The sequence below is a fragment of the Tiliqua scincoides genome, chromosome 1, assembly GCF_035046505.1.
Source record: "Tiliqua scincoides isolate rTilSci1 chromosome 1, rTilSci1.hap2, whole genome shotgun sequence".
In the NCBI taxonomy this organism is placed as follows: Eukaryota; Metazoa; Chordata; class Lepidosauria; order Squamata; family Scincidae; genus Tiliqua; species Tiliqua scincoides.
In genome coordinates this window covers 27,717,854-27,744,201 of record NC_089821.1, presented here as the reverse complement: position 1 = coordinate 27,744,201, position 26,348 = coordinate 27,717,854, and the positions used below count along the sequence as shown (strand labels likewise).

Sequence of the window (26,348 nt, the reverse complement as noted above, 5' to 3'; positions counted from 1 at the left end):
CTATGGGCAGAAATGGGGGTGTCCCATTCAAATATTCCAACTCCCTTCTAATGCCCACTTTTTGGCTAATCAACACCCTCCTTTTCCAAGAACAACAGCTGTGGTGTGCAAAGAAATGAACAGAACTCCTTATCAGTTGAGCAATTAACTAGAATTTATTGCTACAAACACATATACTCCCTGTAAGTCCTCCTGGCCAGAGGCTTTCCCTCCCCAAAACTCCACTTAACTCAATGGGTAAAGGTCTGAAGCCTCCAGTCCAAGTCCATGGTCTAATCTCCAAAGCACAGTCCAGTCTTCTGCAGCAGAGTTCCTCCTCTGTATCCTCTCCAGCAGAGTGTCTCCTCCAGCAGGGTCCTGGCAGTCCCCTTCTCCCATAGGTGCTGGTCCATCCATGGGGGTCTGGGGCGCCTCTGGGTCAGGGTAGCTCTTGGTCAGGTAGCCCTGCTCCTTCTGAAGCTGCCTTTTATCCTGCAGCCCCTTGTTAAGTCCAAATGCAGTTTAGCTGTGAGCTACCTCCTTAGCTCACTCAAAGTCCCATCAAGGTCAAATGAAGCTCAGGTGTCCATCCAGGTCTCCATTGACCTTGATTGATTACAGCTGTGAAGCCAGCCCTGCCCTTCCCAGAGCTGTCAAACAGCAGTCAAAACATGGAATAGCTGTCAACACCACATCACCCCCCTGATGATCTTCTGATCTTCCATTACAGGGGGTAATGAGTCATTTTGAGGGAGGAAAAAGGAGTGTATCAGGAGAGGAAGGGGGTGGATATGGTGGCAATCATGCATGCTGAATCCAATCTCTATAACCCCTCCCTGGAATGCCTCCTGGTTCTGAAGGGGATCCGATGAGTGTTTTGCCAGCCAGTGTAGCAATGCTGGTTCTGGCATTCCCAAAAGGGAGCAAATGCTTCCCACTCTTAGCTGTTGCAAAAAGAATGGACGGTTAGGTTGAGAGTGAAGACACATTTGACAATCCTGGAGGATCAGAATGGAGGGGGCTCAGTGAACGGAGACATGAGAGGGAGATGCAGCATCAATACACGACAGCATGGAATTCCCTTCTCCTTTGCTTACCTGAGTGGGGTGCATTGTCCTTCCCCTGTTGGGGTGGTGGAGTAGCTGGGGTTTCAATTCATATGTGGTGTTCTCCCGGAGAAGAATACCAGCAATAAGCCATCTTAGAAGATAAGAGTTAACACAGTATCAGGCTGGTGCTGGCAAACAGCAGTAGAGTAAGGCTTCCAGCATTGCCAATAGCAGCAGCAGAGATTTGCCAGAAGTTTGCTGATTTGTGCCCACATCAGCATCAGGACCAACTGCTTCATTTGCCCAGTCCAGTGGACTGGCCGCATATCTATTCCTAGCTATTGCCACACAAATTTCACACAAACATGCTCCAAAATATATGGGAAGGGGGAAGTTCACCATTTTTCACATGCCTTGATTGTTGTGCATCTATATAATTGATTTGTATGCTAAGGAGGTCATGATCTGTGTTGACAAAACATTGTCAGGTGATAGTTGGTGGACCATTTTAAGTGGCAATCTGACCACTAGACATTTGGGCATGAATATGGTATTATGGTATAATGAATATGGTATGAGTATGGTATTACGGTATTTGACTGACTCACAGGAACATGGGCTTTTCAGCTGAGCCCAACTATGGAATCTGGATGTTCACAGGATGGCTCAAAATGTAAGATTTAAAAGATCCTCACAGCTCAACAAATTGTTGGATGTCACCTTTTCCTCTGCATAGCACTCTACAAGCTACTATCCATAGGAGACTATGCAAAAACGCAATCAAAATACTTGAAACTCTTTTCCTGACTCAGTTTCCTGAGTCATAATTTTTGTGCTGCTATCACGACCACAATATCAAAGATTCTCTTTCAGAGGTATCCTCTGACATTATACATTTCGCTGTCTCCATTTGGTAATTGTGAATATAAAAACCTGATACCTGGTAACCTAATGCTAAAACCTCATAGCTCTCTAATTTACAAAGAGCCCATGTTATAGTCAGTAACATAATTAAATTGTGGGGGATGAAGTTTACCAAACCCCGACCCACCTGCAAGCTAATCCTTTAAAATGGGTTGAAATACATGGTGTGTGTCCAGTAACATATGACTAATTTGTATCTATCTTTACAAAATAGTATTTTATGCATGCATACAATACCCTGTTGGCATGGTGTCGGTGTGACAATAGCTGTACCAGACCACAATGGCAACTTGTGTTTGCATCAGAGTTTTATTCCCTTGAGCATCTGTAGAAATCCTAGATACAATGCTCAGTTACCTGGGATTAATTCCTGAATTTTGGACAACTACCAGCCAACCTCCAATTTACTGTTCTTGAGCAAACGCTCCACTGTGTAGTGGCAACCCAATTCAAGCAATTTCTGGAGGAAGTCAATAAACTACTAGATCCTTTTCAGTTGGCTTCAGGCTGGGGCTCAAGAAGAAGACAGTTGGTTGCCTTGAAGCCCAAGCCTATGCATGTCTACTCAGAAGTAAGCCTCACTGTTGTCAAAGGGGCTTACTCCCAGGTAAGTGAGGGTAGGATTGCCGTCTTGATAGATGACCAATGCTAGGAACTGAAGGGGAGAAATGCATCCCTGTTGGTTCTGCTGGACCTCTCAGTGGCCTTCCATACCATCAACCATGGTATCCTTCTGAAACACCTTGTTGGGATGGGGCTCAGGGGTGCAATATTACTGTAGCACATGTAGTGAGTTGCCTTAGGCTTTCCCATTGCAAGAGAAAAGTTGGGTATAAATGCTTTAAAATTCATATTGTCCTTCTGTGGATTCTGTTCCATACATTTCTTTTCACACACATGTTCAACTGAGACATTTTCATTATATTGTTCTCACCTCATCTTTCATTTTCAAGACACTTTTTATTTATTTACATATTTATACATACATACATACCAAGGAGCTCATGGTAGCGCACATAGTTGATTCCCTCCTTTTGTCCTCACAACAACCCTGTGAGGTAGGTGAGGCTGAGAAATAATGACTGGCCCAAGGTCACCCAGGAAATCTCACTACTAAACAGGAACTTGAACCTGAATTTTCCAAGTCTAAGTTCAATTCCTGAACCACTACACCATACTGGTGTACCATGCACACCATCCTGGTTTCTGCATGTAAGACTGTAATCTCGTACACACTTTTCCTGGGAGTAAGACCTGTTGAACACAGTGAGACTTCTGAGTAGACATGCATCGGATAGCACTGTCAGTCTGACAGTGAGGGCACAACAGGATCTTCTGGCTCTCCTTGTACCTCCCTACTGAAGATTAAGTGCTGCATAACTGTGCCAGCTTACCCTGACTGTATATTATTGTATTTTGAAGAAGGAGCTTGTTTTCTAATGGATAGCAACCTTTTCCAAATGCTTCATTTCTTTTATAAGTTGTGACTTGCATAAAACACTTTGGTTCCAAAAAGTCATCATGGCTAATAGCCATTGATAGACAATCTTCCATTATTTTGTCTAATCTACTTTGAAAGGCATCTAAGCTATGGTTCATCACCACATCTTGTGGAAGAGGATCCCACAAATGAATTTTGCATGGTGTGAAAGCTCAGCTCCCCCTCAGTCTTTGGGTCCTTTTGTCCCAAACTTGCAAATTTTCTTTCAATGTACACTTTACACTAGCTAGAGCAGCCCTTATCAACCACTGTGCCGTGGCACACCGGTGTGCTGTGAATGGTCTGCAGGTGTGCCACGGGAGTTTGGGGGAGGGTCATTTATTAGTAGGGCCATTGGGACATGTTAGTCCCCCACCTACAGCATGGTGTGACTGGTCAATTGTCAAAAATTGATGGCGTGCCTTGACAATTTTAGTGCCTTGTCAGTGTGCCCTGAGATGAAAAGGTTGAAAATCACTGAGCTAGAGGGTAATCTCTTCCAAGATCAGGTGACAGTCTACACCCAGAATTCAGGCTCGGCCCATTCTTGATCCTGACTGAAGTGGTTGCTTCAGGCAACAGGCTAACAAGAGGTTCCTGACTCCATTGTATGTTCCTTCTGCTCCCTGGATTCAAAAAGGGGGAAAGGAGCAGAAGAGGATATATGGTAGAGAGTGATGGGCAAAAGTGAGTAAATTTCTGCAATGTCTCTATATCAGTCACACTACTCTATTTGATAACTTTCAAAAAAATCACTGTGAAGAATCTTTTAACCTTTTTAAGCTGCGCTGTATCCAGCAGCTTAGGAGCAGGCTGGAGGTTTCCTCGGGATAAGGGGATATTTTTCCTCTTACCCCAAGTAATGCCCAAGCTATTTAGCTGGCTCAGATCTCAGCAGCCCAGTGTAGGGTGTTCAGGCACAAGAGGAAAGGATATATTGGAGACCAGGGACGGGAACGTGAGTCAGGTGGTAAAAGTCTGAGTCGTGAAAATCAGCATTTGTTGCTGACTCATGTGCACTCAAGTCATGCTTGTGGAAGAACTGAAAAAACACTCAAGGGCCCCTGACTCAGCACTTGGTCCCCACACACACATGCGTCCCCACACATGCAACAGTTTGTCTGTGTCTGGGTGTGCTTGCTTACTGTTTTTACAGGGTGAAAGACCTCGCTGGGCCATCATTCAGACCAGGCGAGCAGCAGAGAAGTTCCAGCCAGGAGACAGGGAAGGGTTAATATTTTGCTTTGGTATCCTGAGGGAGGGAGGGTGGGAGTGGGCTGAAATCAATGATCATTGGATGAAGGATGGGTGGTCTGGTTTATTTCTTTGGATGAGGGAGGGCAGGAGGAGGAGCCCAAGGGGGTCTTTGCCTTGGAATTGACTGGAGAAGCCAGGGGCAAAAGGAGGTGGGGAAGCAGCGATGGAGGTCATGCCATCCAATCGCATGCCTGCTGTGAGCTCCATTGTTACTTGGGGGAGAAAGCCCCATTGAGTGATCAGCTGCAGTGGAACTAGTTCTGAGTACAGGATTGGGTCATCCTCAGCTTGCAGCTGCTGCACATAACCCTCCTTCCTCTTGCTGCTTCTATCCCTGCTCTCTCACAATCTGTCCCACCCACTCCTGCCTTGTTTACAGATGGGATGGGGCAACAGAGGTGTTTAAAGAGAACTCTCTCTCTCACACACACACATACACACACACCAGCAGCAGCTCCATTTCCCCCCCCTGCACCTGACACGTGTACCAAAAAGACTTGTGATTCTTTTTGAGTTGTGAAAATGCTCCAGGTGACACAGAAAGTGCCCCCCTTAGGACTCATTTTTTACTCAAGTCACTGGGGGTGGACACTCGTGACTCGACTTGAGTCAATCCGTGCTGGATTTGCCCATCCCTGGTGGAGGCCTGCTCCGCCAATCCCACAATCCTTCCAGGCCTGATCCACCCCCATTCCGCCCTTCCCGTACCCAGAAATGCCCCCTCCCCACCTCCATTCCACTCCCACGCCACCCTTTTGCTGTATCTCTTAGGTCTGCCAGTAGCTGATCCTTTGGATGCAGCATTGGTGGGGTGGCGCAGGCCTCCCCACTGCTGCTGCTGACTCTTTGGGTGCCACAAACATGCTTTACGGAATGTTTGCCACACCCTCGGCCACGCAGGGACCAATGAGCCTGCTCAACGTGCAGTTTGGATTGCCCTGTTAATCTGTTAGTGGTTTTAGAATGTGTGACAAGAAACAAGACGACCCCACTTAAAACCTAACCAAGACCATGATCTAATTTGCTAGGTAGCCTGAAACGAGCCACTCCCTCCCAGACCCCATTTCCAATTAGATAACATTTTATAGGGCTATTGTAAGAAGTACTGTAAAAATCAAACACCTGAATGAATATTATCATCACCATTTTCCATTGGGATCAGGAAAGTTCAATGTTTTCTTGAGATACCACTGGGAGACACTCCAAAGGCAAGCTCAGCAAGTTCTGTACCTATGTAATTAGTAACCAAAGTGTAACTTCCCAAGCATTTCTTTAATGGACAGAATGGTTACTGGACATGCCGCAACAAGGTGTAGCTTACTATTCTGTTCTGATTATTTCAGGTATAAGAATCAAGCAGGAAGCTCTCTCTGAGCGCAATGCTTCAAGCTGGTGTGCAAAAAAAAAAAGTTCAAAAGCCTATTCAACATCCAAAGGGCTGACCTTCTAGCTGGACAGGCTAGACTGAGTAAACGATGATACTTCTAAGCTTCCTGCATTTCATGTTACTGCTCTATTTTTAGAATGTTATTCCAAACACCTTTTATTTTCCTAGCAATTCTAGGTAACTAGATTTTCCCCTTATATTCACAATGGCCCCAATCTAGTTCTGGTAGTATGATGTCCCATCCTGACATACTAGATCAGAGGGGTATCTTTACAGCAGAAGACAGACATATGCCACTTTAAAGGAACTCTTTAAAGGGAGATACGTGTACCCCTGTACTAGGGAGGGGAGAGCACAGCTTCAGAGAGGGATATTTTAAAGGCTAATGAAATGACAGGGCATTGCTGCAGCAGGTGGTTGGCAACCTTCAGTCTCGAAAGACTATGGTACAAGCCTACAGCACCCAGTATTCCCAGGCGGTCTCCCATCCAAGTACTAACCAGGCCTGACCCTGCTTAGCTTCCAAGATCAGACGAGATCAGGCATGTGCAAGGTAACTGTTGACTATACCACAGTCTTTTGACACTGAAGGTTGCCAACCACTTTGCTGCAGCAGGTATGGAGGCTTGTGAGTGTTTCCTATCTTATTTGTTTTTCAGGGTCTTCACAAGGTCTACATGGAGGAAGATACGATGTGTAGCAGTTTGACTGTAGAACTGCTACCTTGAGCAATGAGTAGAACTGCTGCAGAACTGCTACCTTGAGTAATGCTACCATGAGTGAAGTCTCCTTTGCAATAAATGAATAACAACTGCACATGTATCGCCCAACCTACTTATCCTCTATGACTTGAAAAGTCACAAGTGTCCTCTGCTGACCTTCTGCCTCATTATGAGAATATTTCAGAGTTTGTACGCAAACTCCTCCCACTAAAATAATCTTCTTTCTCAGCTCTCCATCTTAAGCACACTTTTTATGACTTTGCAGATTTTTTTATGGTGCCCCTTCCCACATAAGTGAAATGTTGAAAGCACATCTAAAGCACTTATTTCCAATGACATACTTAAAGGAGCACCAAACTTTAAAGCTCCATAAATTTCACTGAAATAAATGGAGCTTGCTTCCCAGTGGATGAAGGTGTTGCCTTCCAAACACAAGGAGCCAGCACTGAAAAATATAGATAGATCCCACAACTGTAAAGTGGAAGGTAGCTGCTATCTCAGTTTCAGAATATTTGTTCTCTTTCCTGCCTTGTCTTTTATCTCTCAGGCCTCCATACGTCACTAAAGCAACATCCATGACTCCTAGCCAGGATTGCCTCCTTGAATGCGTTATTAATGGAAGCAAACTCTGTTCTCCGCATTAAAAATACACCTCCCTCTAAATATAGGCAATCTGTCCGTTCCTAATTACTACAAGGAGAGGACCATAGGGACCAAAATATTGACATCCACTGGGTGTGTATAATTTGTTTTGGTTCCTGCTCTCTTCCTGGGTATTATCCACACTTTCATAGAAAATCTGTTATTATTTAGCAGGAGGAATGTGCAAGGCGTTGTTTAGATGTGGGCTTGTTAGATAGAGTTCCTCTGTTTGTTTTTCCATGCTCGGTCCAAGCTCTGTTCAATGAGAAAAGCGTTTACTGAGCTATTTATAATCTCACTCCTTTCTCCACCCTTCCTTCCCTCCCCCCACCCCCCTGCAAGTGGCTGTACCTTTTCATCAACATTGCAGAAAGATGGCACCATTAGCCCGAGGTGGAGGGAGGGCTTTTGGGGACACAGTTTGTGTGGTGTGCAGTAGGAAGGGAGGGAGGGGGCCTGAAGAGAAACCTTAACTCATGCAAAAAATACTGGAGAGAAGGGATAGGGGTAGATACCTGATATCAAGGAAGACAGAGAGGAAGAATAAATGGGGAGTGGAGAAAAAAGCAGAGCAAGGCATGATGTGCTGGTATGAAAAGGGAGGATGTGGAAGCAAAGGACAAGCTCCATGTTCATTCACACATTGTCATGAATGATTCTGTATTTCATTCACTTCCAGCTTCCCACTCTTCTCTTTCAACCTTGTTTCTGAATGACTCTCTCTCTCTCTCTCTCTCTCTCTCTCTCTCTCTCTCTCACACACACACACACACACACACACACACACACACACACACACGGAGGGTGCCCTGATTTCCAGAGAGTATTCCACCCCTTTCAGTTTCCATCTAATTTTGATATTCCCATCCTACTTTTCTCCGAAGTCAGCAGCTGTTTTGTATTTCCTAGTTCGCAGGATCTTCTTGCATTGTATGGAAGGCTGTGGTGGTGGTGATGGGAGATGGAGACCTGGTTCGTTGATTTGCTCATGCCAGTTTTCAAAACCAGGGTCAAGCAAAGCAAGGCAGTAGGACACAAGCCTTTCGATCTGTGGGAGAAAAAAAAAACCTTCAGGATATGTGGGCTTTAAGATGTATATTTATACATACACAACATTCTGCATCAAGAGCTTGGGTCTATGATATGGATATCTGAGCTTATATGTGCATTTATGGAGTCATGAGTGTATTGTATGTACATTTACATGACTCATGAGGATGATTTGGGATGCTCTGTATAGGGCTTAATTCACAGGAACATATAAGTGACCTAAGGTGAGAGTTAGACCATTGGTCTTTCTGGTTCCCTGTTGTCCACTCTGACTGGTAGCAGCTCTTTAATGTTTTGAGACACCAAATTCTACCTGAGATCATTTTATTTTTATGATGGAAATGCTAGGGATTGACTTCTGAATGCAGCATATCACAAAACCTTTCAGCCAGGACCTATCTCCAAAACCTGTTTTCCTAAGATGTCAACTCTTAGCAAGTGCTGTCATGTTCTAGCCAAACTGGTCTGCTTGGGGCTGTGCTTAGCTGCCTGGGAATTCACAAACAAGAATATGAGGGTTTTGGCTGGCTTCTTGCTCCCTCAGCATAATGTGAGGTATCAAGTTCCCATTCTGATTATATTTTTGTAAAACTGGATCAACCTGGATCCCTGTGCCAACCCTTCTACATAAAAGAGAAAGGTGAAAAGAATGGTTGTGCCATTGCCACATGGCTACTCCACCCGATATCTACTTGAATACTCCATACACGAATTGTTACTTACTTCCCTCACTAAAAGAGGGCTATAGCCAGAGATGGTTGGGGTCATGCAGCCTTGAGCGGTGGTGGTGTAGCAGCTATCACAGACTCAAAAGAACACTAGACAAAGGATCCTTTTGCCACGTGGGTTCACTCCACAGGACCATCAGGCAGGGGAAGGGGCAGACCATCCAACCTAACCTCTCTCCAGAGATAGAATCTGAGCTCAGCCAGGCTGAGCACCTGGCCCACATTCATTGTGGGGTCTGCCTGACTGGGATGACACTGAACCATCAGTATTAATGGCAGTGGTAGCACCCAGTGTGCCATTAGTGGGTGGACAAAGGGTGCCATGAGAGCTCAGTACAGGGCTTTGCCCCAGGGCTCCCAGAAACGTGAAGGCACTCTTGGGACAAGCCTAAGCTTCCAGGAAAAGACCCGAACCTGAAGCTACCAAACTTGTGTTCACGAGAGATCATTAGGACAGAAGCAGAGATGGTCCACACCACCAGAACCATCACATGCAAGGTTATACCGCATGCCAAGTCTTCTTCTGTGCTGGGGAAAGGTTGGAAATGAACATTAGAAGAGCACCACTGGATCAGGCCAAAGAACCCAGCTAGTCCAGTTTGCTGTATCTGTGTCCCACCAGATGCCTCAGGGAGCACACAAGACAACAAGAGACCTGCATCCTGGTGCCCCCCTTGCATCAGGCATTCTGAGGTAGCCTACTTCTAACCTGATGGGAGGTTGCACATACCCATCATGGCTTGTAACTTGCAATGGATTTTTCCTCCAGAAAATTGCCCAATACCCTTTTAAAGGCATCTAGCCCAGATGCCATCACCACGTCCTGTGGCAAGGAGTTCCACAAATTAATTACACATTTGGCAAAGGAATACCTTCTTTTGTCCATCCTACCTCTCCCAACACTCAATTTCAGTGGATGTCCCCTGGTCCTGGTGTTGTGTGAGAGGGAAAAGAACATCTCTCTATCCACTCTACACATCCCATGCCTAAATGGAACATGGATATGTCACTCTATGTTGTTTATTTGTTTTAGCCTCAGACATTATTTGTTCCACTTGCACCCTGACCTTTCCCTGAAGAACTCGGCGCCATGCTTCAGTCTCACAGCAGCCCTGTACAGTAAGCTCAGCGAAAACCTAAAGACTTCCTAAAGGCCACGACATATCACTGCCCTGCACAAGGATTTGAACTCGGACGTCCCCAGCCCCAGTGAGACAAGTAGCATTTGTGTGCATACCTGTCCACTAGTTGCATCGCTAGGGGGGATGTGGGCTGCTCCAGGGAGCTGACACCACTAGTGACCAAAATAGCTAAAATTGCAGGTTGTAAAAATAATACCATCATGTTATATACCATTCGATGTGTAATTTCATGCAGAATGCAATGAAACACACTGCTTTGAAATATCTGTGTTCTATCAAAAGATAATGCCAAAAAACCAGCGGGGACGGCGTGATGGTAAATCACCATGCCCACCACTTGTGGCATTGCCCCGCCCACTGCATGGGAGGAGATCCATCATGGGGGTGACACGCTGGCCTCCCGCACCAGGTGATGCAAACCCTAGTGACGCCACTGCTGCCCACAGGGGCATGAGTGTCTCTGAGGGGTGCTGCCATTTTGGAAGGAGTAAGCCATGGACACTTTTGCCCCCCTCACAGAGTTGGTGACCACAGAGCCCAATCCTATCCAATTTTCCAGCACCAGTGCAGCTGCAATCCAGCCCCAAGGTAAGGGAACAAATGCTCCCATGTCCTAAGGAGGCTTCTGTAGCTGTCTCCCCATCACAGGGTGCAGTGCATGCCGCAACAGCACAGCTGCACCGGCGCCGGAAAATTGGATAGGATGTGGCCGGCCCACACATGGTGACTCCTCAGGAGCATGTCTAGAGCTGGGTCCCCACAAGCACACGGGTGCCTGCCCCTCTCTCACCCTTCATGGGGACACAGCTCTAGTCATGTTCCTGAGGTGCCCTCATCAGCACATCACATGCGCTGGGGGCACATCAAATGCTCTGAAAATGCACTCTGGTGATGTGCAGTTCTTGGAACACAGCAGCCCCCAGGAGACTACTGGACCTTTGCTCGTCTTTTCTCTCGCCCCCCCCCCCCGACTCAGGATCTGGGTAAGTGTGCTCGAGCCTGCGAGGGGCTCTGCATGTGCACCAACCCCAGCTCCGCAAGGGGGCTTTTGAGGTGAGGGGGGTTCAGGAGAGGAGCCCCCCCTCCCTGCCCGCCACTGCTGGAAGCCGAGGGCTGCTGCCTGGCTGAATGAGCAGGCAGAGGGAGGGGGGGAGTCCAGATGGAGGACTGGGCGGGGGGGGGGGAGAAGGGAGCGCTGGAGGCAGCCGCGGCAGAGAGGAGGGAAGGAGCGAGACACCTACGCAACCGGCGCTGGAGAGGAGATCCTTGGATGCAAACACAGGCGTCCTCCCTGCCTGCCTGCCTCTCACATGCCCCTGAATCATTTCCACATGCTGTACACGTGACATGCTAATTCAGGGCTACTACACCATTCCAGGGCGGAGGAGGAGGGAGGGAGAGAGACACGCAATGCTGCCGTGGCCGCATCACCACCGCCATCAGGCTGCAAGGGGATGGCTTGGCTGGGCTGCAGAGGGGAGCACTTCAAAGCCCCCCCAGCGCTCCAGGCGGCACCCCAGGGCTGCCCCACCCTGCCAGCCCGTCTGCAGGCGATGCCAGCCGGCCCTCCTCCTCCTCGGTGGGCACACACAGCGAGCGCCCTTCGCCTGCGCTTCCCAGCAGCGGGAGGGGGGGCTGCTAGGGGAGGCGGAGCCCGCTGCTGCCTCTGCCCGCCTCTGTCCTTCTCCGAAGCCGGCAGCCTGAGAAGGGTTGAGGCTATATTTAAACACAAACAAACGCACGATCTCGGTCGCTGGGGAGAGGAGGGGGGGAGGTAACTACGCAAATAGGCCAAGCGCCTCCCACCGCCCCTCGCTCGGCTCAGGCTGCCTGCTTGCCAGCCAGCCTCTCCCTCCCTCCCCCTCTCTCTCTGTGCCAGCTGGGGAGTGCGTAAGGGCCCGATCCCATCCACTTACTTGGGAGCAAGCACCATCGACGAGAATGGGACTTACTTCTGAGTAGACATGCATAGGCTGGGGCTCCGAGTGTGTGTGCGTGTGCGTGGAACTGGCTAGCGCTTACTCACAAGTAAACCCGCAGGTGGCGCCTACGCAGCCTGGCAGGATAGAATTGTAAAGTGGGGAAGGGGGGGTCGTCTACGGGAGGGGGGAATTCCTCCCATGGCTCCACCCTCGCCTTTAGTGATGGGTTTAAAGCAGAGAGGAAGACGCGAGACTCAGGAATCCTTCCCCCCCCCCCTTACTGATGGTGCCGCAGAACGAGGGGAGGTCTACATTTGCGTTCGAGTCAAGGCTGCTTTGCAGCGTATCTCAGGTGCTTGCGGTGGGTGGGAGGTGAGGCAAGTGAGGGCAGAGCCTCCCCAGCGGAGTCAGGCGAGGGCACTCTCTGCATGGTGACAATGCTGCTCACCTTCACCAAAAAGGATAATTGTCTCTACAAATCCCTGTATATGCCCCTCTCTGCCATTGAGTTTTGGACCTCTTGGGATTGGTGACTGTCCTCATCCATCCTGCATGGCCATGCTACTTGTTGAGTCGCCCTCAGAACTCCAGTAGCACCATAAGCTGTTCTCAGTTGTGAATCAGCCTTCCACAAGTCTTGGGTTCATTGCTCACCCTTCCACCTCCCCTTTTGTGCATGGGTATGGGTACTTGGGGCACCTCACATGGTGATGGCAGCACTTTTCCAAGGACTCTGTTGGGGAGGCTCTGTCCTCACCTGCCTCCCCACCAACCACCAGGTGTCCCTGGTGCATCTTCACTGCTGTATGTCTGCAAAGACAGGCCATGATAACTTGCTTTTGTAGAGTGGCCTTGGCAGAAGTAGCACCACCAAGAACAGAACACCAGCCCATCACAGGGGAGCATGAGTTCAGTGTCATGGCAGTTCCATCCAGCTGCAGGTCTTCAAGGGCAGACAGGAAAGCCACAGCCGTTGCTGCCTGTACATGGAGGTGCTGCCTGTATATGCATGCAGTATGCATGTATTGGGATGTCAGAGCATGTGAACTGGAATGTCCCTGCAGAGCAGCTTTTCAGGATGTATAGACAATGTGAAATGCACTCACAGAGCGTTTCATGCTTTCTTGGTGTTCTGCATGGTTTCTATGCAGAACATAATATGTGAAGTGGTCAGTAAGATCATCCTGTCTACCCAGGCCTGTCTCCATATTGGACAACTATATGGGTGGAGGAAGAAGGATAGACACTTTGTTACACAGATGGTTGCCCTAAAAACAGAGCTACAGAACCTGGGAATTTCTGCGTTCAACCACTGTGCTCCAAACTCCTTCAGCACATACTTGCAGACCTTTCGCAGTTCACCAATTTTGAAAATCACTGCCTTAAAACCTATCCAAGTCAGTGATCTGAAATATGATGCAACAACACAGGCCAACACACATTTTCCTTCCTTAAATGTTACACCGATTCCTGGGTATATTTGGGGTGCAGATTTCCTGGGCCTGTGAACTGCAGAGTTTAAAGCGACAAAAGGCTTTCTTTTCCAAGTAGTATCTTCTGCTGCTGCAGAATCAAAAAGAAGAGGGGCCTCATGCTATACAGAAGTGATAGGCAGTGGGAAAAGAGTCCAATGTGGCTGGATTCAAATTACTATTATTTGTTATCATAGCCTACTTGGTGGTGGCTGGTGTTTTCTAAGTATTGAGTCTTCCCCAAGGACCTGGGCTATTTAGAGGTATTTTTGTAAAATATGTGCAGTTCCAAGTACAGCTGCCTTTTGTGCAGCTGTACAAAATGAACAGTCATTTCATTTGCGCCTAACGTATACAGGTGTTCTTCCAAATGTTTCACTCTAAAGCACCTACTACATTTATACCCCGCCTTTTTCTCAGTAAGAGCACTCAAGGCGGCTTAAAAGATTTAGAAAACATGCAAAAACAATAATAAAACATTAAAAATAGCAATAAAAGCAAGACTAATACACCCAGTGGATTGCATACAATGAAACAACATTATATTCAATTAAAATTGAACTGCCAGTCCATTGCATCAGCAAATGTGAAGCAGAATGCTAGGATCCAAGAACCGAAACTCATAGTTACAAGAAAGGAGAGGTGGAAAAGAGCAAAGAATCCAAGACTTGTGGAAGGCTGATCCACAGCTGAGAACAGCTTACGGTGCTATTGGAGCTCTCTCTGAGGGTGACTCCACAAGTAGCATGGCCATGCAGGATGGATGAAGACAGTCACCAATCCCAAGAGGTCCAGAATCCAATGTGGGAGAACAGCAAATACAGTGATTTGTAGAGACAATTATCTGTTTTCTCCACCCATTCTCTGCTTCTCATCATGGTCCAGTATTGTCACATGTCTCTTATTCTTAAGCTATAGCAGCTATCAGACATGCAGAGTCCATGAGGTATGATTCCTGAGGTCAACATGGGTTCTCCATCACATTTTATGATACAAGCATTTCGTTTCTGCTGCCTTAGATTTATTTGGCAGTCCTGTAGTAGTTCTGTGTTTTAATAGCTTGACTCAGGAGGTAGGAGAGGGATGGAAATCCTTGGTGGATGACAAAAGATCTTCATAAATCTATATATGCAACTATAAGATCCACCAGCTGTACCACCCTAGCCAATATCTGTGAAATTTAGTTTCTATGTATACTAAACTTCATGCCCTGTGCTATACTAGGAAATTATGTAGGGTCCCATCCTGTGGGCATGCTCACATTCAGAGCAGCACAGCATGCTCTACAGCAGTCACAAAAGGCAATGTGCCATTCTGCAAGCAACAAGTGGCCATGTGCCATCGGCCCAAGGAAAAACCCATGCACAGTGCAGGGGAAGGGGTGGGCAGAACATGGTGGGGCTGGGGGAGAATGGGGCAAAGACTTGTGTGGGGAGGGTTGTGTGTTTAGGTCAAAAGGGGGCAGTATCAGTGGCTGTGGCATCGTAGATATCCTATCCCTTTCCTGGCCTCAATCCACCTTCCTGGGTCTACTAGGACTTGCAAAAATTGCTGTTGCAGGTCCTAGTAAACCCATTCAAGCAGCAGAGACTTTGTGCCATTATGTTCACACTGGGCATTTTTGCAAAATGTCTTGCATGTGGTATCCAGAGTTGTAGCTTGTAGTGCACAATTCAGAGGACATGCAGCCCAGTCCTAAAGCCAGTGGCTCCACCAGGCGCAGGAGCACTAAAACAGCTACTGCTCCATCCAGCAGCACCACCAAGGCTGCTGGAGGTCTTCTCTGGGGAAGGGGAAAGCTCCAAGCTCCGCAATGGGGCTTCCCAAGTCTGTGTCAGCTATTTTGCTGGTGTGGAATTGAGGGACACTGTGTTGGGCCTTCTGGCCCAACACAGAGTTCAGGATCCAGCAGAACAGAGGTCTGCCACTCTGACCTCTCTCCTACGGCAGTTCCTCCCCCTGCCCTGCTCTCCTTCCTCCCTCCCTCTGCCCTGGAATGCCTCCCTCCCACCTCCGAAGCCCTCACTGCTGCCCAGAGCTCTTACCAAGCTCTGGTCAGCATTCAGTGAACAGGCTCAGCACTGGCACTGGGCTAATGCCAGCGCTGACTGCTCACAGGGTGTCACAGACATGACTTACAGCACGTTTGCAACACCCAGTGCCAGTGCTGGAGGTTAGGATTGGGCCCATAGTCACCTCAAAGCTGCCAGAGGTTATAGGAGAACAGCAACTGTCACAAACCAGGTAGTTATGGACAAGAGAAAATACAATTTTACAATCAGAGCTCACTCTTATCTTGAAGTGAAACCAAGCAGTGGAAAGGCAAACAGGGCCACATATGCCCATGTCATGCTTTAAGCATTAGATGAATTGAAACCCAGGAAGGCAAAACCACTCCACAAAAAGAAAGGGATATCCCATTGGTTTCTAACACCATCACTTAGTGAATTTATATCTGTACATGGCTACCTGGATAAAACAGATTGGTATTTGGGGAGGATAGGTACAGTTCAATATTCTGCAGCATGGTCCAATCAACTATATTTTTAAAAAAAAACACCCAGAGGAAGAAGAGCCTCAGGAATAATCTTATGCTCCCAGAACAACTGCTTTCAGCTCTGTAGAGAAGCATATCTTCACTTTAAGAATTTTGGGTCTAGAGATATCTGGTAAATTTAAGCATAGGCAAGCAAGTACTTTTCCCTGCCTTCACTATGAACAAGCAATGTTGAAATGAATATTTGGACTCTGTCCAAATGAGTTACACTTCAGGAGACACCTTCTCACCAGAATCTGATAGATCATCCAGCTTCCAGGTGATTACAAGTGGAAGCTAAATGCAGAGAGACCTACGTGTATTTGGCAGTGGCTAGTTTTTATATACCTCCGCCTTGGAGGTAATTCTATGAGTAAGGAATACTGGTAATAATGTGAATCACACTTGTAGATATGACAGTTAGGGCACAATCCTATCCCCTTATGTCAGTGCTTCCAGCACTGACATAGCAGTGCCAATGGGATGTGTGCTGTATCCTGCAGTTGGGTGTTACTCACAGAGGCCTCCTGAAAGTAAGGGAATGTTTGTTCCCTTCCCTCAGAGCTTTATTGCCCTTATGTGAGTGCTGGAAAGCACTGACATAAGGGGTTAGGATTGCGCCCTTACTGAGTTATCATAGTACTGTGATATCATAACAAAAGGCCCACCCAGCTCAAGGGGAATAAGCCCTGCACTATGTCCCCCCAAATTCTGAGAACAGGGGGCGTAGAGAGGTCAAGCCAGCAACAGAAGCACATTAGGGCAAACTATATATGACATTTAAAGTGTTTTTAGCCCTAATGGGCTTAGGGCGCAAGCCTAACCAGGTCTACTCAGAAGTAAGTCCTATTTTGTTCAATGGGGCTTACTCTCAGGAAAGTGCAGTTAGGATTGCAGCCTTAGTTTTTGTTTTTTTTAATCAATAGTAGTTGGACTGGGATCTTCACATGGATCAGGCCCTAAGGCATTGGTTCCTAAACTGTGAGCTAAACAACATACCAGTAGAACTATTAATCAAATCCTTCTTTAAGGTGCCTGGTGTGTAAAGCCAGAGGCTCTACACATAACATAAAACATAAAACACATAACTAGGAGTGTGGAATTCAGTTCACAGCAGAGAGACAAGCAATAAGGACTGAGGTAAGCAAGCACAGCTACACATAGTTGGAACCTGATTTACTCAGCAACAGACCCATTGCTTTCCATGGGTGTTATTCTTAAGTAATGATGCACTGAATTGTAGCCTGGGACTTTGTTTCAGTTAGAAATGAGGATTGTATCCTAGTGTTTTAAAAACCAGACCTCTGCCAAACATCTGCAAAATAGAACAAGGGTGCAGAAGGGTCCGATGTGATCCTGCCAAAGAAAATGAGGTTTGCTTGATTTAAATGGAAGTGCTGAGCCCTGGCTTACTTTGTTCTCAGAAGGAAGAAGTGAAAGCGTTAACTTTGGCTGCAGCTTGCAGAGACTCATACCCTGATTGCCCTGGAGACTAATAGCCCCTAATTATCTCTGCATTGTTCTCTTCTGGGCTTCTCCTGGCTGCCTGAACAGCCCTGACCCACCCACAGATAAGGCAAGGAGATGATTTACACTTGATTTATTGGCAGAAATTTCTCGACCTTATAGGTAAATATCTACAGTAGCTACAAACTTTTATTATTACAACAACTACAAAATGCTTATTTCTTCATATCTTGTCAATGATAGAAACCAAAACAGCACCTCTCATTAGTTCAAAGGAGAGTGCATCTCAGGACAATTCCTTTCTTGCTTCTGTATTCTTCCCAGGCTCCTAAGGTAATTTCAGTTCACTCAGTTGCAAAGTCTTTCTGGACTGGAGGAATGCTTTGTGTGTGTCAGCATGAGTTCCAGTGAGTGAGCGAGCGAGCAGCTGTACCACCCTCATCTCCAAACTCAAGAAATTGTGACTAGTGCTTATTTAAACTAGTCCTGTGGAGTGGATTGCTAATTCCCATTTTACAGATGGGGGACTAGAAGAATGAGGATGCTATACTTTTATTTATTTATTTTTTTGTTGGAAACCTTCAGTCTCGAAAGACTATGGTATCGCGCTCTGAATGGTGGTTCTGGAACAGTGTCTGGTGTGGCTGAAAAGGCCGATTCGGGAGTGACAATCCCTTCCGCACCGGGAGCAAGTGCAGTCTGTCCCTGGTCTGGCTCCCTGGCTATGGGCCTTCCTTCTTTGCCTCTTAGCCTCAGACTGTTGGCCAAGTGTCTCTTCAAACTGGGAAAGGCCATGCTGCACAGCCTGCTTCCGAGTGGGCCGCTCAGAGGCCAGGGTTTCCTACCTGTTGAGGTCCACTCCTAAGGCCTTCAGATCCCTCTTGCAGATGTCCTTGTATCTCAGCTGTGGTCTACCTGTAGGGCGCTTTCCTTGCACGAGTTCTCCATAGAGGAGATCCTCTGGGATCCGGCCATCATCCATTCTCACGACATGACCGAGCCAACGCAGGCGTCTCTGTTTCAGCAGTGAATACATGCTATTAAAATTCAACTTATTCCATATCCAGCCTTCTGTACTGCTAAGGGCTGGTTCACCCATGCCTGTAATTGCTTGATTACTCATCATTTGATGTGACCAGCATGGGCAGTGGTATATGGAGACTGATTCCATTGAAAAGCAATGTTTAAGGTAGCACACACCGATATAAAACTGCTATCTGTAGTATTTCAAGCTCCCTGTAGTATTTGATCTGTGCATTCACATGTACAAGTTACACAGGCCAACACACATTTTACTTCCTTAAACGTTACACCAATTCCTGGGTATATTTGGGGTATATTTGGGTATATTTGGATTCCCAAAATGGCATCCGTTTTGCCCTATCACATCTAGTTTTGGAGATATAGTATAGCCCCATTCGTGAATGGTTCAAGCAGCTTCCTCATGAGGAAGCCTACACCATGGCTTCCTCATGAGGAAGCTGCTTGAACCATTCACCAATGGGGCTATACTATATCTCCAAAACTAGACGTGATAGGGCAAAACGGATGCCATTTTTGGAATCGGCACCCCAAATTCATATCAAACCACCATAAAGTTTGGGATCAACTTTTCTGGCCCTCAGTTTTGTAGGCCTGTATTATTAGTTGATGCTGTAGCTATCAGCTGGATGCTATCAACTGGATCTTTGGCAAAGAATAGCAACAGAGGCACTCACACAGATGATTTCTAAAATGAGAGGTGCTGCTGAGGTTTAAATGTACTTTGTTTCTTTTGTTTGTTTAAAATATGGATTACCCACCTTTCCTCATTCAGTGGCTGGCATTCAAGGTTCCACTTAGACTTCAGTTTGTGCATCTGGCTGGGATCATGCACTGGTGAACAGAGATGAAAGAGGATTACATTAAAGATAATATAACAACTTCAACATTTTTTTTCATATATAACAAAAAAAGCACGGTTGGGCCTCTGTCATGTTTTTTCTGCTTAAGTGTGAATGTTAATGTGGAATAGGATAGGCAGTAGAGGACAATTTTTATGAATGTACGTTTTTGCTAACACAGATATTACATTTGATTTATACACATGAGAAATGCACAAGGAGCGATTTAAGCATCACATATGAAAATGATCTAGTCTAATTCTTGTGGATTAAACGTTCAGCTAGAAATATATTGTTGCTGATATTCCATACCTATCAGTTCTGGTTTACTCGCCACCATCAGCAGCGAAAGTGATGTACCCTACATTCACTCAGACACATTCTTGCCAGATTACTGCATGTGCTGAAGAGCTGCGATTGTAATTCAAAATAAGTCCTGAGTGCTAAGCCCTGAAGAGAAAACTTTAGCAGAAATGGAGGCCTGAGCTTTGAGACAACAAGAGAAAGTACAAGACAGCTGGATTAAAAATTCTCATTATAAATTTCAGATGGAAATGACTTGGGGAGTGCAAAAATCAAATGAATTAAACATGTTTTCAAAAGACTTTGCAGTGGTTCCCAAACTTTTTAACACCAGGACCCACCTAGGTTTACCAGACTTTTTTTAAAAAAGAGAGAGCTAGAAAGAAATAATATATATAAGTAGTAATAACCAAAAAGACCCACAAACATTGATCTCCCTGTACTGATGCATGCTTGCAAACTGCAGGAGCTGAGCTCTTTGCAGGGTAATTAGCAGCTACAGTATCTGATTTTTGAACAGTCTTGGGGCTTGAGGCAGTTAGATACCGATCTTTCCATCACCCTTTGGCAACCCACCAAAAATCAGGTTGCGACCCTCTGCTGGGTTTCAACCCATAGTTTGGAAATCACTGTGCTATTGGCTACCTATCAGGATAACTTAAACTGGATTGATTCCTCCTTAACATATTTTAACCATGCTGTTGTACACACAACAAAAAGTTGAATTGGTGTATATGTACGCAGGATGAAATGTTGGGTGGTGAAGCTGTGCCCATGCTTTGTATAGTGCAGGTCCCAAATTTAATCCCTGGGCATCTCCAGGAAGGGGGAAGATAGCAGATGACTAGAAACATCTTCACCTATGATGAACCTGCCTAAGTCTGGCTGCAGGTCAGTCAGTCTTCCGGGACCTATGATCATGGTTGGAGGTTACAATCCTATCCACACTTTAATAATAATAATAATAATAATAATAATAATAATAATAATAATAATAATAATAATAATAACAACAACAACAACAACAACAGGTATTTATATACCGCCTTTCTTGGTCTTTATTCAAGACTTTATTCAAGGCGGTTTACATAGGCAGGCTTATCTAAATCCCTTAGGGATTTTTACAATTGAAAGAAGGTTCTTTCTTTCAAGAACCACTACATTCAGGTGTTTCATTCCGATCTGGCTTCACATTCTGGCCTCCATCCTCCCAGGATCAGAGCAGATGGAATAGCTCGGCTTCAGCTTATCAGCTGCTTCAAGGTCACACGGTGCTGGTGGCCTCGAACTGGCGACCTTGTGGATGTTATCTTCAGGCAGATGGAGGCTCTACCCTCTAGACCAGACCTCCTGCCCTTTACTGGGAGTAAGCCGCACTGACTGTAATGGGACTTGCTTTTGAGTAGACGTGCCTAGGCTTGGGCTCTCAGGCTACAATATTATCCATACTGTCCTGGGGGTAAGCCCCATTGACTATAATGGGACCGACTTTTGAGTAGACATGCATAGGCTGGGGCTCTGAAGCTACAAGCCTAGCCACACTTTCCTGGGAGTAAGCCCCATTGACTATAATGGGACTCACTTTTGAGTAGACATGCATAGGCTGGGGCTCTGAAGCTACAAGCCTAGCCACACTTTCCTGGGAGTAAGCCCCATTGATTATAATGTGACTTACTTCTGAGTAGACACACATAGGCTGGGGCTCTCATTCAGTCCTGTACAAGGCAGCTTCTCCTCCCCCCACCCTTTCAGTGCGTCGGGGGCTCTAATCTGCTTTGGCGATGATGACGCCAGAATCGGGGCGGCAACTAACCTGGGTTAACTGTGCACTCGGGATGCACGTGTGAGCTCTTGTGCTTGGCAGCGTGCGGGCAAAGGAGGACTCTCTTGCTTGCCTGCCAACCCGTGTCAGCAGCTGCTGCCAGCTTCCGCTCTGGGTGGGCGCGCTGCCCCCAGCGCCTGGATCTGAGCGAGGGACCCACAGGGTGCTGCTGCCCTCCTTTCCCTTCCCAGGCAGCGCCCGGGGAAATCCAGCAGGCGCCTTCCCTCCGTGTCACCCGCTCGGGCATGCATGCCTGCAAGGGGCGGGCGCTGCCGCGAAGGGAGCCCAGGCGAGCCACAAGGGGGCATGTGCTGCTCTGATTCATAAAATGTGCATTCATTGACAAAAACGCTGCGCAGACTTGGTGAATGGGGCGCGTGCGCGACCTAATGGCGCGGCGATCTAGACAATGGGGGGGGGCTGGGGACGTGGGGAGGTCCGCGGGGCTTGCTGGAGAGCCCTGGAGGGGACCCGGCCAGGGAGTGCATGTGCACCAGCCTTGCTCTTTGAGGGCTGATGGGGCTGGGGCTCCACTAGGGGTGCAACCCTGGAATTGCTTGCCTAAAGTTGGTGGCCTTGATCTTCTAGCAGTGTTTCTCAAACTGTGGGTCGGGACAATTTCAGGTGGGTCCCCATTCATTTCAATATATTATTTTTAATATATCAGACTTGATGCCACCATGGTATGTGACAGCTTTTGGGGAAACGTAACAGACCTGTACTTAAAACAGGCTACTCTGGATATGCTTTTAACAAGGATAGTCAATGGGATTTCAGCCCTGGGGGCTGGGGGATAAGAATAGGCCCTCAGTTTGGCTGTACTTGTCATAAGAGGCAACTAAACAACCACTGGGTAGATGGGACTCAATAGCCTGGGAAGGCAGCTCATCTGAGAGAAGGAAAACTCTGATCCCAAACCTCCACTGCCTTGAGGCTACATCCAGTTATGGAAAAGGCTTCAGGAGTCAACCTCGAGGCAAAATCCAGAGCCGGAGTCCCTGAGGCAGTTCATGGCTGAACACAGTCACGTTCTGGCAACTCCTGTGATGCCGCTGGAACCAACCGTATTGGCTTTTGCCTTTCCATTAGACCATTTCAGCGACATGGAGAGGGGGAATTTGCTGCATGGGAAATAGTCTATCCTCCATATCTACTTTACCCAGGCTTCGCGCTCTGGAGAGGACATTCTGTTCCAGAACCACCATTCAGAGCGCGATACCATACTCTTCCGAGACTGAAGGATGCCAATGCAATGCATGCAATGGGATTTACTCCTGGCTAAGTGTGGGTAGATAGGATTGCAATCTAGGATTGTTAAAACTCTTCCTGCTTGATGTCACTTCTGGTCATGGCATCACTTCCAGTGGGTCCGGACAGATTCTCATTCTAAAAAGTGGATCCCGGCGCGAAAAGTTTGGGAACCACTGTTCTATGTTACTTTTCAGCCAGAGTGCAGGAATGAATGGCTCCCCTGCCCCCCTAAGGTCTTCCAATCTAACAAGATATGAAACACCTGCAGAGAGCCACTAGGGAAGGCACCCTGCTCAATATAAGAAGATCACTACTCTAAAAAGGCTAAACCAGTGGTTCTCAAACTTTTAGCACTAGGACCCACTTTTTCTGAGGAGAATGTCAGCCCACTAGAAGTGATGTCATGACCACATCATCAAGCAGGAAAATTTTTAACCATCCTAGGCTGTAATCTTACTCACTCTTACCCAGGAGTAAGTCCCATTGACTATCATTGTTCAAAGCATAAACATAGTAGCCTAGAGCTGTCACATTTCCCCAAATGCAGTCACATACCATGGTGGCATCAAGTCAACATTCCCTTACCTTGGGGATGCCTCCCCTCCATGACTGCCTCCCTACTGCAGGATGCAGCGCATCCTGGTGCTGGAAAATTGGATAGGATTGGATCCTAAAACATTCATACCCTGTCATTCCACACACACCCCACACTGGACACTCAAGGCAGCTAATCACACTAACATAAACTATGTACCACAAAATACAATATAAAATATTCTGCAGCAAGCATTGGCTATGTCTAGATAGTGATCTTCATCACATCTCAGGATGGCAAATTCCAAAAGGTGCGCGCTAGTTCTTATTTTGGGGAGTTTTACTACCAGTTTCATGTATTGATTGCAAATTCTAGGATTATGAGGAGGGGGAAACCCTTCTCGTATTCCTTTTCTCCAATCCATCCACAGTTTTTTAAACCTAGCCATTTTCAACCACTATGCCATGGCACATTGGTGTGCCATGAATGGTCTGCAAGTGTACCACCACAGGAGTTTGAAAGAGGTTCATATATTAGTTGCAAGCTCCCGATCAGCAGTGTGGTATGTCTTTTCAATTGCCCAAAAACTGATTGTGTGCCTTGACAATTTTAGTGCCTTCTCAGGGTCCAATCCTGTCCAATTTTCCAGTGCCAGTGCTGCTGTGCCTATGGGGTATGCACTGCTTCCTGTGTTGGGGTTACAGTCACAGAGGCCTCCTTAAGGTATGGGAACATTTGTTCCCTCACCCTGGGGCTGCATTGTGGTTGCTCCAGTGCTGGAAAGTTAGATAGGATTGGGCTGTCAGTGTGCCCAGAGATGAAAAGGGTTGAAAATTGTTGTTCTAGTATGCCTTCCTTTAGGAGTGTTTTATTATCATTTTTTTCTCAGTTCAAAAGTCTCAAATAGTGTAGCCCAGTGTTTCTCAAACTATACGGAAAGACAGGGTATAAATGTTTTAGGGCCCAATCCTATCCAGTTTTCCAGCACCAGTGCAGCCATATGCTGCATCCTGCAGTAGGGAGGCAGTCATGGAGGCATCCCCGAGGTAAGGGAATATTTTGTTCCCTTTTCTTAGGGCTGCATTGTAGCTGCACCAGCATTGGAAAGTTGGATAGGATTGCGCCCTTTAATACATAAAATAAGGTGGAAATGAGGCAAAATTATAGACCAAACCATGTCGGACTGCAGGAGTCACATTTTGGAATGCTGCCCTGCCTAAAAAAAATTCCAGGCAAGTTATAAAAAAAAAAAAGAAGAAGCAATGCATAGCAAGAAGTAGACTAGGGAAGAACCATTTTTTCTGCTGTGCTAGGGGTGGGTTTTTTTTGGGGGGGGGGTCATTTCAGGGAATTTTTTTATATGGTGACCCATTACAAAATGACATGGATGGTGAGCTGTGGAACCAACTGAACAGGGAGGTTGTAAAGCCCCATTCCTTGCAAGTTTCCAAAAACAAGCAAGTAAGAAGTGATTGGGCAGGAGGTCTGGTCTAGAGCAGGGGTGCCCAAACCCTGGCCCTGGGGCCACTTGTGGCCCTCAAGGCCTCTCAATGCGGCCCTCAGGGAGCCCCCAGTCTCCAATGAGCCTCTGGCCCTCCAGAGAATTGTTGGAGCCCACACTGGCCTGACGCAGCTGCTCGCAGCATGAGGGCAACTGTTTGACCTCTCGCATGAGCTGTGGGATGAGGGCTCCCTCCACTGCTTGTTGTTTCACGTCTGTGATGCAGTAGTGACAGCAAAGGAAAGGCCAACCTTGCTTTGTGCAAGGACTTTTATAAGCCTTGAGCATATGGCTCAAAGCATATGGCATAGGCATATGGCTCAAGACCTTCATTCATTCATATAAGTTCATCTTTAATATATTCATTTATGTAAACTTATGTAAATTTATTCAAATTTTAAACGTATATTAACTTTTTTTTCCCCGGCCCCTGACACAGTGTCAGAGAGAAGATGTGGCCTCCTGCCAAAAACTTTGGACATCCCTGGTCTAGAGGGTAAAGCCTCCGTTTGCCTGAAGATAACATCTGCAGGTCGCCAGTTCGTGGCCACCGGCACCGTAAATAGTGAGAGTGAGCCGAGTTATTCCACCTGCTCTTTGGTGTGAGCAAAAAAGCGTCTTGGCTGCCTTCCATGCGAGAGATGAAGGAGCTGCTTGTCAGCTTGCATGGGAGGAAACTGGAGGCCAGAATGTGATACCAGATGAGAAAGATCCATCTGAAATGTTGTGGTTCTTGAAAGATAGAACCTTTCTTCAATTGTAAAAATCCCTACGGGATTGTAAACCGCCTTGTTTAAAAAGATTGTAAATCCCTTTGTAAACCACCTTGAATAAAGTCTGAGGAGAAATCTGATGACCAATAAATACCTGTATTATTGTTGTTGTTGTTGTTGTTGTTGTTGTTGTTGTACTAGACTCCTCTTCAGGTACAGAACTTCTTTTCATGACAGAGAACCAAACTAGTTAGACTCAACAGAGTGCATCTCTTTCCAAGCTTGTTTGTATGTTTCCTGCATATGTCATTCATTTTTAGCCACTGCAGAGCATTTGTGGACCCTAGCCTTTATTGTATTGATCCTCAGGAGAGTTTCCATACCGTGCTGCAGGAAAGCTAGGAATGAGACTCCTTAATGTCTTCAGGGTCTGAAAAAGGAGAGCTGATGATGTGAAGATTGGAATCTGAAGTGCAAAGTGTGGGGCAAATGAGATCCCGGGATCACTTCATCCTGGCATTTAGGCTGCAATTTTACTCCAATGTTTAGTTCTCTGCTTGGAAACAGCCTGATGCTCCCATCA

General features: G+C 46.7%; 1 protein-coding gene and 1 pseudogene across 1 annotated transcript; both read right to left on the bottom strand.

Annotated features, from left to right (window-relative positions):
* Nucleotides 1-1,608: 1,608 nt before the first annotated feature.
* Nucleotides 1,609-22,012, bottom strand: LOC136658521 (uncharacterized). The gene is made up of 4 exons (XM_066635209.1): nt 21,757-22,012; nt 19,560-19,632; nt 8,313-8,488; nt 1,609-4,058 (listed from the first exon to the last, which is right to left on the bottom strand). Exons 1-4 carry the CDS (start codon nt 22,010-22,012, stop codon nt 3,907-3,909), a joined length of 657 nt encoding a protein of 218 aa, XP_066491306.1. The 3' UTR covers nt 1,609-3,906.
* On the bottom strand, nt 6,528-6,641 carry LOC136637579 (5S ribosomal RNA; annotated as a pseudogene).
* Nucleotides 22,013-26,348: the final 4,336 nt, after the last annotated feature.